The sequence below is a fragment of the Centroberyx gerrardi genome, chromosome 22, assembly GCF_048128805.1.
Source record: "Centroberyx gerrardi isolate f3 chromosome 22, fCenGer3.hap1.cur.20231027, whole genome shotgun sequence".
NCBI classification, from domain to species: Eukaryota; Metazoa; Chordata; class Actinopteri; order Beryciformes; family Berycidae; genus Centroberyx; species Centroberyx gerrardi.
This window is the reverse complement of record NC_136018.1, coordinates 14,470,687-14,487,122: the sequence shown is the minus strand read 5'-3', so window position 1 is coordinate 14,487,122 and position 16,436 is coordinate 14,470,687. Positions and strand designations below refer to the sequence as shown.

Below are 16,436 nucleotides of genomic sequence, written 5' to 3'. Positions count from 1 at the left end.
AGTCTACTTACCACACTGTACACTGCAGCATGCAGTATGTTACATGGATAATTTAGTGTACTGTATTCAAACCATACTGAAGCCTAAAGGTTAGCATCTCGTTGTTTTCTTTTAATTTATATAATCTGTTAATTGGTTTGAATTTCATCACTGTATGTCACAGCATTGTGGCTTGTGTTTTACTCTATTCATTGGTACTAATTTAAATTCAGTATACTGAAACAGCAATTCAGACGGGGCAACAGACAAACACGTTCACTCCCTTCCTCCCTCCCTCCCTCCCATAGGTCCCAGGAAAAGGCGGGTCTGGAGCGAAGTCTCGTTGCCTCCCAGCATACACACCTGAGCAATCGCGGTCAGCTGGAACAAGAAGTGACGCGGCTGGAACAGGAAGTGACACGCTTAGAGCTTGAGCTGGCCAACACCCACAGGGACATCGCCCAGAGAGCAAGGGTACAGTTAGGAAACAGTTAGTCTCCTGCCATGTCTTCTCCCAAATCTTTTTTCTACAACACTTTGAAACTCAGGTAACACTTTAAGGGATCGTTGAAGTGCAATTTCGCCACTGACTACAGGCAAACACATTTTTGATACACACATTTTCATACTTTTGGTATTGACAGATACTTATTTGTTGACCTGTACTTTTATTTGGTGACAGCCATATTATTTTGACCCATTCCTTCACTCCTGTTGAAAGCAAGCTCACCCATCTCTATTGCTCTAAAAAAGTTGCGTATGCATGTATCTCAGGCCAAGAATATGACAGAAATTCAATTCAAGTTCCCAAAGCAGAGTGCTCGCACATATGAAGACCCCACCCCTCCACCACCACCACGCACGCTCCACACACACATGTGTGATTGTCCCGTGATTGCCTGGCAGAAACAAATTGCCTCACCATTAATTAAAGCACCAAACGGTGCCAAGGCTGGCGCAATTGACTCCAATTAAGAGCTCAATGGGACACTAAATATTCAAATTAGTCAAAGTGGTGACCGTAGCCTGGCAGAGTGCCAACATAGCTAGCAGTCATAGACACATCACTCGTGAATGTGCGTGTGTGTGTATGTGCCTATGTAGGCGCGTGTGTGTGTAGGCGTATGTGGGAACATTTGTCTTTGCACGTTAATTTGTGTGCCCTCTGGCATATACATGTGTTACGCATGTCATACTCACCAAGATCATACGCATACACACACATGCGCATACACCCACTCACACACTCACACACACACACACACACACACGTGTAGACAACCATAGTACGTTCTCTTCTTGCTGTCAGGTCTTGTCTCTCCATCCAGCCATCTTCCCTGTGGAATATCACATAATAAGTCTGTGTCATGTAAGGACACATATATTGAAATCTACATCTATATTATGAACATACATTATGCATATATGCATAATTAGTCTTTATCATTATGCGTATATACATAATTACACAAGAGTTTAATACGATGCATGAGTGCTTGGTCATACATACTATTGCTGAATGCTGAGCTACTGACAATAAATGATTCAAAGGAAAATATGGAAGGTAGTTCAATAAAAAAATCTAATAGATTCAGTTTACTTATAGGTACATTGTTGTAAATGTATGCATGCATCTATAGTTTTACAATAATCATTGATTACACGTTCAGTTCAGATGAACAGGTCTACACTGACATGCACACACTTGCACACACCGCACACACCTGCACACGCAAACACCGTCAGCATCATCACCATTCACCATCTGTCCTGGCCCTTACATGCTGCAGATACGTGACGCGCTCCTCAGGCAGTCAGAGGAGGACCTGAAGGAAGCCGGGCGAGAGGCCGCGAGAAGGAGCAGGGAGGTGGAAGTTCAGAGGGAGCAGGTACAGAGGCTTCAGGAGGAGTTACAGAGGGAGGAGGAGGAGACGAGGAGCGCCCTCAGAGAGAACCAGAGCCTGAGCGGTCACATCACACAGTTGAGCCAAGAGATGGAGGAGCTACGCAGCAAGCACCAACTGGCAGGTAGCAAGCAATCCAACCATCCATCCATCAATTAACCACATACATATATACACTCTATAAACATATACAAGTGTTTCGCCCACCAGACAAAATAGAACATCTGAAGGATGGCTAGTTGCCTACCAAAGAGGCTGGTCGAATAGACAAACTGACCAGCCACTGGGTTTTACCAGCATTGGGCTGGTGGCTGGTGTTGATTTCTCACTCGGACAGTAGGACAAATTGTGTCCACAATGCAAGCAGCAAATAGTCAACATGACCCTGTTCATTTTCTTTAAATTGAGATTTTATCTAAATTTTTCCACGAGTTGACATCATTTTCTCATTTACTGGCTATGAAAATTTGGCAGCTGCTGAATATTTGGGCAATGTTGCTCATCAGAAGCCAATCACGAGCTAGAGATGCTGTACAGTGTGTCCTGTCTTTTGTTGCAAAACCAGTGGCACTGCTGTTAGCTCAATCAGTTAGCTCAAATTAGCCAGCCGTCAGTGGTACAGCAATGTGGTGATTTGGTTGCTAGCTATCTGCACACAATGTTAACTCAGACATATACACACACATAGAAAGAGGCCTGATTTAATGGCGCACTGCTTTAGCTGTATGGTAATGATCTGATGTGTGTGTGTGTGTGTGTGTGTATATATGTGTGTGTGTGTATGTGCGATGGTGGCCTTTGTAGTAGCGTGTCAGTGCAGGAATGGTGATGGCTGGGTCTCTCTGGGCACAGAAATGTCTCATTAAGAATTAACGTACACATCTACGGTCACGCCAGGCGAACACCTCACACACACACACACACGCACACAGCCATTTCTCCAACTCCCACTGCTTTAATTAGCACATACACACTTACTCTCTGAGGTACAAATACACACATACACACACACACACACAGACATACACAATCACCTATTGTCCGCAGAGAGATGAATCTGAGGTCTCTCTCTGTGGCAGACAGTGGCTGGCTTGCTCGGTGAACACTGCTCATTAACAAGATAGAGACAGAGGGACAACGCTGTGTAGCTCGGCCTTTGTCTGTGATCAAAACGCATTCCCTCAACTCCGCGCTCCACACAAAACCACACATTATTCTGCTTTTACCTTCAGCAAATACAATCCAGCGACGTAGAGCCTATTGTAATGACTAAAGAAGAATAAAGACGCATTATTATAACAAAGGGGGCATTATTTACCTGGATATAGCTGTGGCTTGAATAGACTAGGTCAGGAGTCGGCTCGAGAAATTATTGTCAGGAACAAAAGGCCTTTTTATTAACATGAAGCCCTTGTTGTGATGCTTTCTGTATTACAGCATCACCTTGAATGGTGAAGCAGATTCTTTTTGTTGTTTGAAATGCCATCGAACAGTAGATTTACAATCTGGTTTAGAGTGGAGGGGATTGTGAAAATGAATTGTAGGCTACAGTACAGACACACACAAAGAGGTGTAAAATAGAGAAAAACATTCTAGTAGAGCACACAGTCATCACCATCTTAGATTCCCATCCAAACCACATATTTGTAGGTTGTCGGTGAACCAAAGCTAAACATCTATTTGGTATTTTATTGCATTTTGTTTTATTAGCCAGTCATACTTTACCGTTTATATAATTTGTCTATCTCTGCTATTCACAGTGTAAAATGGTAGAATTAGCAAGCTGATAACACTATCAGCCCTTAAGAGAGACTGTTACCTGGTTACCTGAGCTCCGCAAGTACCCGGATGGCCCGTGCATATCTACAGTTGGAATGTGACGGATGTCATATGAAAGGGCCTCTTTGGCCAAATAGAGGGAATGTCAAAGGAGGGAAGGAAGAGAGGAGAGGGGGATGTGTCGGGAGCCAGGGAAGGTCACGAGGATGAGATTGAAGCGTCTGAAGGCAGCTGGATTCAATCAGAGTGTGACAGGAGAGAGGATGAAGGGAAGGGACAGAAGGGGGGTGATTAAAAAAGGAAAGAAAAAAGTCCTGCTCAAACTTTGCGTATGACTGTATGTGTCAAACTTAGTGTCACACTTTGACAGCATTCATTCCCTGTATGATTCTCAGGTTCAGTAGATATCCTGTTTCCTACAAAATAGCGGGCCCAGAAAGTGAAACACAGAATAGACTTTATATGGAGGTAAAAGTATGCAATGGAGAGAGAGAGAGAGAGAGTGTGTGTGTGTGTGTGTGTGTGTGTGTGTGTGTGTGTGTGTGTGTGCGCACATGCACGTTCAATTTCACGTTCAATTCAATTTCATTTGCAGTAAATTCTTATTGTGTCATCACAAGGTACCGTACATACAATGTGGACAATACATATACAGTGTAACACATATAGAAATGGATACAAAAGCATAATGTGCAGTCCAACACAGTCAATACTCCAATCACTGAGAGGAACTGATTGTTTGTGGTATGACTAATGAAAGGCTAGGTACAGACAAACTGTACAGACAAAGGTAAATAAGGAGGAGATAAGTAAAGATTGTGTTCATAGTCCTCTTAAGAAAATTGCATGTCCTATATTCATAAATTGTTGTTTCATTGTTAATTGTTTGGAAAATGAGTCACTTGTTGTAAGAACTACTCGTGAACTTTAAGCAAGGACTGATGTGGGAAATATTTAAATGATAGTGGCTTCTTACCACCGTGAAAAAGATGTGTTGGAGGTTTGATTGTAATGTAAAATGCATGTGATGCTGGGTGACAGCAAATGAAATAACAGCATAAACAAAAACACAATATCCATATTTCCACACTTTCCACCAAAACAGAAATGTGATATTACCACCCCTCTGTGCTGCTGATGTGCATCTGCCTAAAGATGATGAAATCATCACTGTGTGCGTGTGTGAGTGTGTGTGTGTGTGCGTGCGTGCGTGTGCGCGTGTGCGTGTATGTGTGTGTGTGTGTATTGCTATCCAACCTGGATCCCTGGACACACACACACACGTGCACAGGCCTCTCTCCTCCAATTCACCTCTATTACTAGCTATAATCCCATTTCACACTCTATCGATCCCCAAAACTGTTGTTCACCGGAACCAGCAGCAAACACTGGTGTTTCTCCCCATCATTTCACCACCATTGTTCTTTATTACACAAAGAAGCCCCCCTTTGTCTCAGAGCGAACCCAGCCCCGCTGAAATATGAATTATAAATGTATGGCTAATAAAAGAGAAGGGGAAAGAGAGAGAGAGAGGGGGAGAGATAGAGATAGAGAGAAGGGGTTGGTAGAAACATCAGAGAAAATGACTCCTTTACAAGAGTCTATTGATCAGTTTCTATCAAAGGGGGATGTCAGACATGAGATTACCTGGCAGTTTGAGCATTAGGTGCCGTGTGTTATAGCCCCGGGCCCTTGTACCGCTGCCAGAGGATTGTAAATAAAGCGGAGAGGAGAGAGCAAGAGGGGAGTGTGTTGGGGTGTATGTGTGTGTGTGTGTGTGTGTGTGTGTGAGTTTTAGAGTCTGTGTGTGTGTGTTCATTGTTCTGTGCATTGCGTGTGTTGATTCTTCTGGGGTTTTTTTTTTTTTTGGTGCATTTGTGTGCGTGACGGTGTGCGGCTGTGTGCCTACACCTTTTGGCTTATACCCAAAAGCAGTGTTGCAAGCCGGTGAAACTTCAGAAAGAGAGGGAAAGAGTCTTGGGAGGCTTTGGGACGTCCCCCCCGGGACCGCCTCAGCCCGCTACGAATCCCCCAACAAAGCCAAAGGAAGCCCCTATGAAGCCTTATGAAGCTTTTATGAGGGCCGGGCAGGGCCCAGCCGTGCCCCAACCACTGATTCAGGGTTAGCTGGGTTTTCATCCCTCTCATGTTAAAGGTTAGCCGTGAGAGCAGGGTAATCTGACCGCAGATCTGTGATTATAGGCTGATGCCGTATGATGGGCTTTGAAGCTCATATGAAGGGGTTGAGAGAGAGAGACAGCGTGTTAGATTATAGACTAATGTCATACCTTAAGTTGTGAAGCCAGTATAAAGGGGTCAGGAAAGTGAGAGAGAGTGAGAGACCCCAGATCTTAGATTGTAGACAAATGTCATAACTTGAGTTGTGAAGCCATTAAAAATGGGTTGAGAAGGCGAAAGAGGGAGGGCGGAATAGAGAGAGAGAGAGAGAAACCCCGGACCTTAGATTACGCACTACTGTTGTACCTTGAGCTGCAAAGACACGAAGAAGTGTTGAGAAAGCCAGAAGAGAGTTTGTGTGGAAGCCTTGTTGAATGTGGAAAATTTTGGCAGCATTTGGTCATCAATCCCTCCTAGGCCAAATATACCCCACATCTTTATCTATTTTTCTGATGAAGACACCTTGTGTGTGTGTGTGTGTGTGTGCGTGTGTGTGTGCGTGTGTGTGTGTGTGTGTGTGTGTGTGTGTGTTTCTGTATTTCATTCCGGTTTGGGGTTATAGGGCAAGCTGTCTGCCTTTGCGCCTAATTTTGTGCATCTTTCTACTGTCTGTGTGTGTATCTCTGCTCATGTATGTTTGCGTGTATGAGTGTGTGTGTGTGTGTGTAATCGGTCAGTCTATGCAGCTAATTGCTCTCCCTGTGGCCTCCCCTGGTGGGAGGTGTCACAGAGGTCATCTCGGACTAATGCCTTGAATGTGAATTTGATCCCCAGCTCAAGTTTTCACATCCCTGCTTTATTGATTATTTAGATTCATAACAAACTTTCACCTTGAGGTTCAGTAAAATAGCCAAGGTAGGTCCCCCCCCACACACACACACACACGCACATGGGCAAAAAAACACTGTGTTTGTGCATCGTTAAATATTTAGCAATTCCAGTTGCCTCTTCAATTTTCCTAGGGCTTCAGTTTAAACAGTTTGGATGCTGCAAAACCATAAATTAATCATGGGTTTATTAAGTGTGGATTTTCTTTTCTGTATTTCCTCCTTTCTGGTATTGGTTTTAGCTTCCCTCCGTTCAATCCGTCCCACCACTGCCATCGCGGCATGGTGTGTGGCACTAAAAGCATTATAGCAATACACCAAATATTTCTCTCTTTCTCACACACACACACACACACACACTCACACACACATTCAAAGTCCAGCCTGTAAATATTCAACACACACACACATACACGCACACACACACACGCACGCATACACACCTCTAAATATTCAGCACACACACACCTTCTCAATATTCACTAGCCTTGACCACCGATGGCTGACAGTTTATGTTATATTCAATGAATACTGAATTTACTGAAAGGGTTTAAAAAAGCTATGAAAAAACATTGACTCACAAAACAGCATACGGAACAAAAACGGAAAAAAAAGGAAAGGGAGCAAATCCTAAATTTTAAATTCAAACTGAAAAAAGGGACTGCAAACCTAACCAAAGAACCTGACTCGTGGTTTATTATGCATCCGCTCAATGTGCTAAACTACTAAGTGTAGGACAATGGGGTTTTATTGCATGTAGACGGAGGAGACGGCTGAAAAGGGAATGTGATTGAAGGGCTGCAGTCAGGAGTATGTGCTCAAGTGGCCTGCTCAAGGTAAAGAGTGCCATCTATTGATGTAGACGGGGAGCGCTTCTTTTGTCTCTCAACAAAAGGGCTGCTGCCCCGTCTGAGTGTAAGGAGTGCAAGACGTTCGCTCCTTCCTTCTCCGCCGCTGAAAGGCATTCAAATGCCTCTTCTGTGGCGGGCTTCTTTATTTCCCTTTGAAGGTGACTCACAGTTCATATTTTCCCACTCATGCTCGACTCGACCAGAATCAATAATCACCTTTGTGTATGCATAATTTGTAAATCGTTTTAACCTTGGTCCGCTGAAAGGCGTGCATTACTGTGTAAATCTTTACTCTTGCTGCATATTGTTCTCTTTCTTTAAATAAAAAAAAAATATCAACTCACTCTCAAGAGCTATATCAGACTTATTTTTATTCATATCTCAATTGGGAAAATGTCTTTTCAGAATATTTTTTTTTCTGTTCCATGTGTGATTTTCTTCATATGTCCATTTGCATTAGGCCTACTCTACTGAACCTTAACCAAGTGTCTGAAGTGAAGTGCTGCTCTTTCTCTCGTACTTTCTCTCTCTCTCTCTCTCTCTCTCTCTCTCCCTCTCTCTATCTCTCTCCCCCTCTCTCTATCTCTCTCTCTCTCTCTCCCCCTCTCTCTCGCTCAGTGGAGGAGTTGGCAGCCCGTGCAGAGGAGGCAAGGCGGATGGCGGGGTGTCTGAACGAGGGAAAGCTAGCAGAGGAGAAAATAAGGTAAGGAAGGAGGGAGCGAGGGAGGGAGCGAGGGAGGGAGAGAAGCTTCCTCTCTTATCCCATTTCCCATAGTCCCCTGTGTAAGCTCGGTAATCAAAAACATTTAGATTTTTTTTACGCGCGGTGTACAGTAGGCTATTTAACCGAACATGTGTTGAACAGAATAGCCCCTAAGCCTTAAACACTTACATCGTTCAAGACAGTCTACAAAGCAAGATGTCTATTTCTTTGGTCTACCATACATTAAAATATCCTTTCTGAGGATCGCACTGCCTGGGATATCACAACATGTCAAGTGATAACGCCTGATACTTTTCTCTATTCTGGTGTTGTCTAGCAGCAGGCCGTGATAAGTTGTAATGCAGACATCTCAGCTTCCTCAAAGGAAAGAAAAAAATGAATCTGGCCGAGGAATATCAGAATGCGTATCGATGCGGCACAGTTTGGACGCCGATGTGAGGTCACGGAGTTCAGAGTTCAGAGGTGAAACCCCCCCCGGTTGACCCCTGTGTGTCACCAGGGCTGCGGTGATGACATCAGCACGCATGTATCACCCAGTGGAGTGTGTGTATGTGCGTTTGTGTATGTGCGCACATAGCTGTGGTTGTGGCTTCGGTTTCAACATGACCTCACTGCAGCAGTCTCCGTCTCTGGGAGTTTCTTGGTTAAGTTAAGCCATGGAATATTTTCATCGTCAACTGACAATTTAAAACTCGGCATGGGGATTTTATAGGTTACATTTTGAATTATTACATTTTATTACATTTAAACCAATTTTAGGTACTGAATGGTAAAACAATCGCTGTGTCTGCGTATTATACCCATTTGCAAAATCGTGCTGTTTACTGTTAACCCAGTATTATCTAATAACTGCAGAGACATGAAAGGTTTTTTAGCAACAACACCATACTAATGGCTTCCATCTGTGGTGTGGGAAATCCCCTCCTTTCTCCACAGGATGCCTCTCTCTTCAACCTCCTCTCTTTCTTTCCCTTCGCTCTCCCATTCTGTTCATCACATCATGTGTTCTCTCCGTGGACCAATCTTTCAGGCATTTCTTTTTTTTTTAATGTATTTTTTGGCTCTTCTGCTGCGCCTTCAGCCTTTAGTTTCCACTGATGAGTTACTCACATCAGTATCATCAGCTTTATCTTTGTGTTTTATTAGATGTATACACTCAGAAAGGTAAATATTTGGACAGTGCGCTTAATTTGCTCTTTTTCACGTGTGTCATTTTAACACAAAGGCCAATAAAGGCTCATGATCAAATGCTGACAGGCTGTTCTTTCCCCCCATATTCATTCATCTGTTGGAGTAACTTCAGCTCACTGTCCCAAAACTTTTGCCTGTACAAGATTTTGTAACATTTGCGTCTTTGTATTCTTGATATTTCTATATTTTTTAATTTGCTTTTCGAGGTTTGAGTCGAGGGTGGGGGCGCTTGGTTTTGGTCCATGGGGGGCGGGGGGGTGTTAGGGCTCACTGAGCGGCCGGAGCGAGGTTGAGGGAGGAGGTTTGTGGAAATGGTAATCATTTGTCGTATTGATCCCGCTGTAGCCAGGGCAGCCGGCACGCACAAACTCACTCACACACACATGTACACACACACTAACTCACTTACTCGCATATATACACACACACACAACCAGTGGCGCAGCAGGAATAGACCCCTTTATATTGATCCCCTTCACATTCCCTCAGCTCTGCTGCCACACACACACACACACACACATATTCTCACACTTTCTGGTTCCAAGCTAGCCCCTCCCCTAACCTCTCCTCCAGATCTAGGTCCGCTAGAATCTTGACACTGGAATTAAATACTTTAAATTCTGTTGACTATTTTATTTTGTGTTTGTTCATCTGGACACTTAAAGTAAGTATATAAAATAATCTCAAACTTTTTGGCCCAGGACCCCTTAAAATGAAGTGATGCCTACTCGTGACCCCCTGTCACAGACTGCATATGCAGAGTGGTGAACAGTCCAACCACAGAATGATTTTCCCTTTTCAGGTTGTTTCATTTGATTATCAGAGGAGGCCTAGAGGCTGAAAACTATTCAGTATTTCATAAGAAAAAAGCAAAAATTTGATAAAAATCTGAAAAAAATAGACATAATAAATGTGTCTAGTATAAGTGTTTTTTTTTTTTTTCCTATTCAATAAATAATCTTGCGACCCCCCCAAATTATCTTATGACCTTCTGGAGGGTCCCGACCCCCAGGTTGAGAACCACTGGTCTAAAAGATTGAAATTGTGGTTTAAATTAATGCATAAAAACAGATAAGATATTAGGGTGATGGAAATGTTTTATTAAATATTACATTTATATGAATACAATAATGAATAAAGAGTTTCATTGTTTGTGTGTGTGTGTGTGTGTGTGTGTGTGTGTGTGTGTGTGTGTGCAGGTCGGCGGTGGGGAGGATGGAGAGGGAGGTGACTGAGCTCAGAAAGGCCCAGCAGCAGGCTGTTGACCAGAGACTGCAGGCAGAGAGAGAGAAACAAGATGCACAGGAGCAGGTAAATAAATACACAGCAGACCTGGGTCTTATAGTGCCGGCAAATCATCCTGAGTGTTTGTTTTAATCTCCAGGGAGTGGCACACAGGTGGGGTTTATGGTATCAGGCCCATTCCCATAGTGTCAGGGACGTTGTCAGTCACAGAAAGCTGTACCAAATTAACCCTTCAAATAGTTATTACTTCTGCCAGTTATTACATTGATCTATTTGGCTAACCCCACACATTTTGTACTTGGAGTAGGTTAAAGAAATATTTGCAGTTGCTGTTTGAGCCAGGTCTACTAGACACACACACACACACACACACACACACACACGTTAAGGTCATATTGGCGAACCAAGTCATGGTTGATGCAGCCCTCTCCTCACCTCACCTCTCCTCTCCTTTCCTCTTTCCTCTTCTCTCCTCCTTTCCTCTCCCCTCCTCTCCTCTCCTCCCATGCCCTCCACGGTCTGCCTCCCTTCTCCCTCCCTCCCTCCTCCTCTCCCTCCACCTCCCCCCCCCCACACCCTTTTTGATGATTAGTGGCGTATATCCGGTGCTAGAGCCTGGATTATCTTGTCCAAGAGAGGGAGGGGTGTACGTGGGACCTAAACCTGGCAAGGTGCTTTGGAGCGTTAATTCCTGGGTGTAATATTCCCTGATATTCCCTAATGTTCCGGCTGGGAGCGAGATGGGGGGGGGGGGGATCTCAGGGGAGAGCAGTTGTCAGAGCTGAGCCGCCGCCGTACAAAGGCAGAATGGGTAATTAAGGCTAGAGCCAGGACGGGGGAAGTGATGTTCATTTAGATTCGACTAACTTTGAATTCCGTCTCAAGCTTCTGTGCACTGTGCTGCTCTCTCGGATCTTGCTTTTGCATTTCGTTCTTTTTTCTCCTGTTAAATCGGCTCCTTTTCTTTCTCCCTCTCTCTGCCTCTGTTTCTGTCTCTCTCTTTATCTCTTCCTCACTCTCTCTTTCTCCGTCCATCCCTGTTTCCCTTTTTTTCCTCTGGCTCTGATTGTCTCCTTCCTCTCTCTCTCTCGCTCTCTCTCTCTCTCCTTCACCTTATCCCTCTTCTCAGTCAGTCGTTGTGAATAATGCAGCCTACATAACTTATCTCTCCTTTTTTCTCTCAGCATTAGTGCGCCTGGGTTCGACAATAATGATCGCCCAATGGCCCAGATATGTAATATTATTGGTCAGTCAGTGGCCCAATTGGGTCAATGCCCAAAAAAGATAGTTTTTGATCTAACTATTTCTCACCTGGTAAAAAGCCTGTTATTTTTGCCTCTGCTCTGCTCCTGGCCCTCTCTTTTCTATGTTTTCTGATCAAACATATCGGACGACACGTCAGAGAGTCAGGAATCTGTCAACTCGGGGTGTTGAGGGTTGGACATGGCGACGGCTACTATGAATCATGAGACAAAAAATAAAAGTCTGTTTTTTTTGTAGTGGGAGCGACAGTTTCCTTGGGCTGAAAATGATGAATCAATTCTGTTCTGTTTGTACCATTTGTTGGCAAACTCTAAGTAAGGCAGATAAAGCTCGCTCGTTCTTAAAAGCACCGATAATTACCACAAACGCACACTGCGCCCACGACAACAGCCGGCAGCACCTAGCCAGTATGTTGGTAAAGCAGGTAGCTGACAGCCCCTTATCAGGTGCCATTAATGTATTGGCAGATGGATGGAGAGACTCACTAACCCCATGAATTTACACTCTGGCTTCAGTTAGTTCTTCAGTTATGAAGGCCCATATAGGAATACAAGGGTTATTTGTGTGTGTGTGTGTGTGTGTGTGTGTACGTGCACCTTGGCCCATGCACTCGTACACAATCCCTTGCATATCCCCTCGCATTCTCGCTCTCCTCCATCATTTCAGCAACAGATGAGCTTTTCAATGTATTTGACTCCAAACGGTGTTTAAACACCAGGGTGATGGCCATTCTGACTATGACTCCTTCATTAGGTCCCAATCTCTGTTATTGACCAGCGGAAGATGAATTATCCGCCAGTGAAAAAAATCAAAGGGTTTGAAATGGTAAATGGTACACTACGGTGGCCTATAGAGGAAATCTATATTACAAATTGCCTCGGTGCACAGTAGCTGAACCACAGATAGCTCTGTCTTTTTCTGTGTGTATGTGCGTGTGTGTGTGTGTGTGTGCGTGTGTACGGTGCACGTGCAGATTTGTTTTCTGGGTCTGTTTTTATGTCTGTCTGCTTTTTCCTGTGATATTTTAGATGAAAAAAGGTAATTTGCAAAAAAGTTAGCTGCTGGTGAAAGTCCAGTCAAATAGTTGGCCCTTGACACACACACACACACACACACACATACACACACACACACACACATACACACAAACACACACACTGCACTTGATCCTGTCCCTCTGCATGGGTCCAGTTCAAATCCAAGTTATGGTCAACATGAGGCATGTTTTTGTGGCTGCTGCTTCAAACACGCAGCCTGATCAGAATCTTTACTTCACACACACACACACACACACACGCACACACACACACACACACACGCACACACACACAGCCATTCATCATCATTAGTGTGTTTACCTCAACCACTTTTTAGCATGCAGTACAAGATTTGAACTAGTTTTAATGAGAATTTGAAGATAAGTTTTCTGATAGTTATCATAAACCATGTTTTCATGTTTTTTTAGTCACCCAAGATCTTCACAACTATTGATGTCATCCTATAGACATACAATTAGGTGAATTTTAACCACATGGGGTCGGCGGAGTGGCGGCCTAGTGATCAGAGAGCGGCGGCGAGCATCTGTGCAAACGTGTGTGGGTGCATATTTGTGAAAATATGTGTGTGTGTGTATGTGTGTTCATACTGGTGATGCTGGGGAGAATTGGTCTCTGGAACGACCTCATCTGGCCAGTGATCTCAGCCATTATACCTGATAGAAGCCCCTAGCCCGGCCAAATTAGCTTAGAATGACCCCCACTAGATCACCATTTTTACACACACACACACACACACACATACACAACTGTGTGTGTGAAAACATACATAAATGCACACTCACACTAGCTTACAAGTGCACACGCAAACACCATTACACGCACACATATACACACACACACAGGTTTGATGATGGAGAAATGAGGACAGACAAATGAAGCTCATTCATTTAGATGATGAAGACAGAGAAGTGGTCCAATTATCTCACTGTTTCACCATGGAATGAACATGGTCCAGCAAAATATATTCTAGCGCTCCAATGTGTAGTGTGTGTGTGTGTGTGTGTGTGTGTCCTTGTGTCCCATCACCATCCCACACAGCTCATTAGGCAGCAATCCTGTGCTTCATTTGAGAGAGGGGACGGACAGTCGAGCAGGCAAACTGACCACTATCTTTCTCTCATTGTCTCTCTGTCTCTCTCTTCTCTCTCCCTCTCTCTTCCTCTCTATCTCTTTTTCTCTCTCTCAGTTGAGGTTAATTTAGTCATCACACACTGTCTTCCTCCACCAAACAAGACCACTTTTGTGTCTTTCTGTGCACGAATGCAGATGCGTGTGTGTTTTGCCTATATGCATGTGCCTGTGTATGTATGTGTGTGTGTGTGTGTGTGTGTGTGTGTGGACTCACAGCTGCAGGAACAAGAGGTGCAGTTCAGTCAATCAATCAGGTCTACTGCAGGAACACAGGGCATTCCAGGAAAGCTTCCAGCACGCAAAGGCTCATGGGAGGGGCATAGAAGCCATGATGAAACAGATTCAGCACAGGAAGGAAGAGGCAGACAAAGGCTGCTTTTCTATCCTACTGTAATGGTCACATTTAGTTTGGACTTATATGGAAAGAGTTCTAAAAGTAGTGGATGGAAGTAGTGGATGAGTAGGAGTGTATTGACCCCGTTGCTGCTGGCATGGTGCCGTGGTCACCAAGAGGCAAGTTCAGGTCAGTCAGTCAGAGGGGAGACACTTCACTCCTCTATACCTGTGTGCTGTCAAACCTCATCACGGTTTACAGCACTTGAGGAAATCGCTCTTTATTTAGCGGTATCTAATTCATAAAAGTAAGATGCAGAAAGCGCTGTATTAAAAGACCACATAGAAACAAAGTGTTACAACCTGGAAGCAAGGGGAAGGAAAGTAGTATGGAGCACGGCAGTCGCCATCCTCTAGGAAAAAAGTTAACAAAGTACACATGATGCTATTGAGTGCACACAATATAGAAAACATGTGCTCAAGTTGCATAAAAAGAATAGATATAAAATGTGCACACATAGTACACTTACCTCAGTTTGATACAGCTTCATCTGATGTACACTATGAATTTACATCGTAAAGATTTCTATCAGTCTTAAAAGGTGGATAAAGGTGGATCTCTCTCTATATTGACGACTGCAATTTCCAAACTGCAAGAGCTGATTTTTTTTTTAGGGTAAAAGTGTTTCAGATGTAGGGATATTTGATTTTGTGCAGAAATTGCGGCCTACAAATCAAGAAGCATGCAGGAGAAAACATTTCATTATATTCCACCACCCCCTGTTCTTTCTTTCAACACTTTATTCAAGTGCTGAAAAAATAAATTGTGTATAAAAAGCAGCGTGCGTGTGTCACAGGTATTCACAACAGGGTTGACAGCGTTCTTCCAAACTGTTGCTGTATCAGCTCCCCAATAAACAACAGAGCAACACTGGAAATCTAAAATCGTGCTATTGTGTGACTGCTGTAAGCTACCCACCCATGCAGGTCACCCACGTGGACGACCGAACATCAGACCCAACGCCTCCCACATGGGAATCCCCCACAACCGGGAGACATATTCAGCTTTCCATCGTCTGAGACAAGTTTCCTACAGAGGTACCAATCTTTGAAGCTGCACGAAGCTGTTTGCATCTCTCCTCCACCAATACTGCCCCACTGCTTTATTGGAAAAAAGAAGAATAGATCAGGTAGCAGAATCAGGGGACTTCTACTACTGTATACACTACAGCACTAATGCAGTAACGCTGTGGGATGGGAGCGCTTCTGCAAGGCTACTACTGTATATGCTACAAAGGATGCCTAGAGGAGGGAACTTCAGCCACTGCATATAGTGCTAATGCAGAGTCGCTGGGAAGCTTCTACAAGGGCTACTACTGTAGTTGTACTCATGCAGGCTAGATGCAAGATGGGGGGCTTCTATAATGGCAACCACTGTACTGATAAACAAGCCAGCAGCGTGCGTAGGAGAGTGTGTGTGATGAAAGGACTTGGGGGGAAAGGAGTCAGGCCATGCGACAGCAGACGAAGGTAATTAAAGAAGCCATCATCAGCGTCATTAATATGCTAGATCTGCTGTGGCCCACTGACTAGTCTAATGGAGAACATGTCATCATCGTCACCATTAGGGAGAGTGGGACACACATAAACACACGCACGCACAGACATGCGCACGCACACACACACGCGCGGTTTAATGTTGGGTCACGCCATGATTATCGCCATTAAGCCCAGAGTGAGAAGACCTGCTTAGCAAACCTCATTCTCTACCACCATCACACACACACACACATGTGCACATACATACACACACAGAGACACACACACGCTTGTGGATCTTTAATTCAGACCCTGTGAGTGATAAGTATGCATATTTAAGTGATGTCAGGCCTGTTGGGTCTTCTAATTAGACAGAATGAATGAATGTTTTATAAAAACGTGTTTAACAATAAATGTGTTCATTAATTTGATGA

The 16,436-nt window shown here is 44.0% G+C and overlaps 1 protein-coding gene across 1 annotated transcript in view; it reads left to right on the top strand.

Annotated features, from left to right (window-relative positions):
* LOC139916409 (uncharacterized) overlaps nucleotides 1-16,436 on the top strand; it is a 100,375-nt gene that overhangs the window by 68,066 nt on the left and 15,873 nt on the right. Inside the window, exons 18-21 of the mRNA XM_078291541.1 lie at nucleotides 288-447; nucleotides 1,794-2,007; nucleotides 8,137-8,221; nucleotides 10,633-10,744. Coding sequence (XP_078147667.1) covers nucleotides 288-447; nucleotides 1,794-2,007; nucleotides 8,137-8,221; nucleotides 10,633-10,744 — 571 coding nt within the window. The remainder of the gene's footprint in view (nucleotides 1-287; nucleotides 448-1,793; nucleotides 2,008-8,136; nucleotides 8,222-10,632; nucleotides 10,745-16,436) is intronic.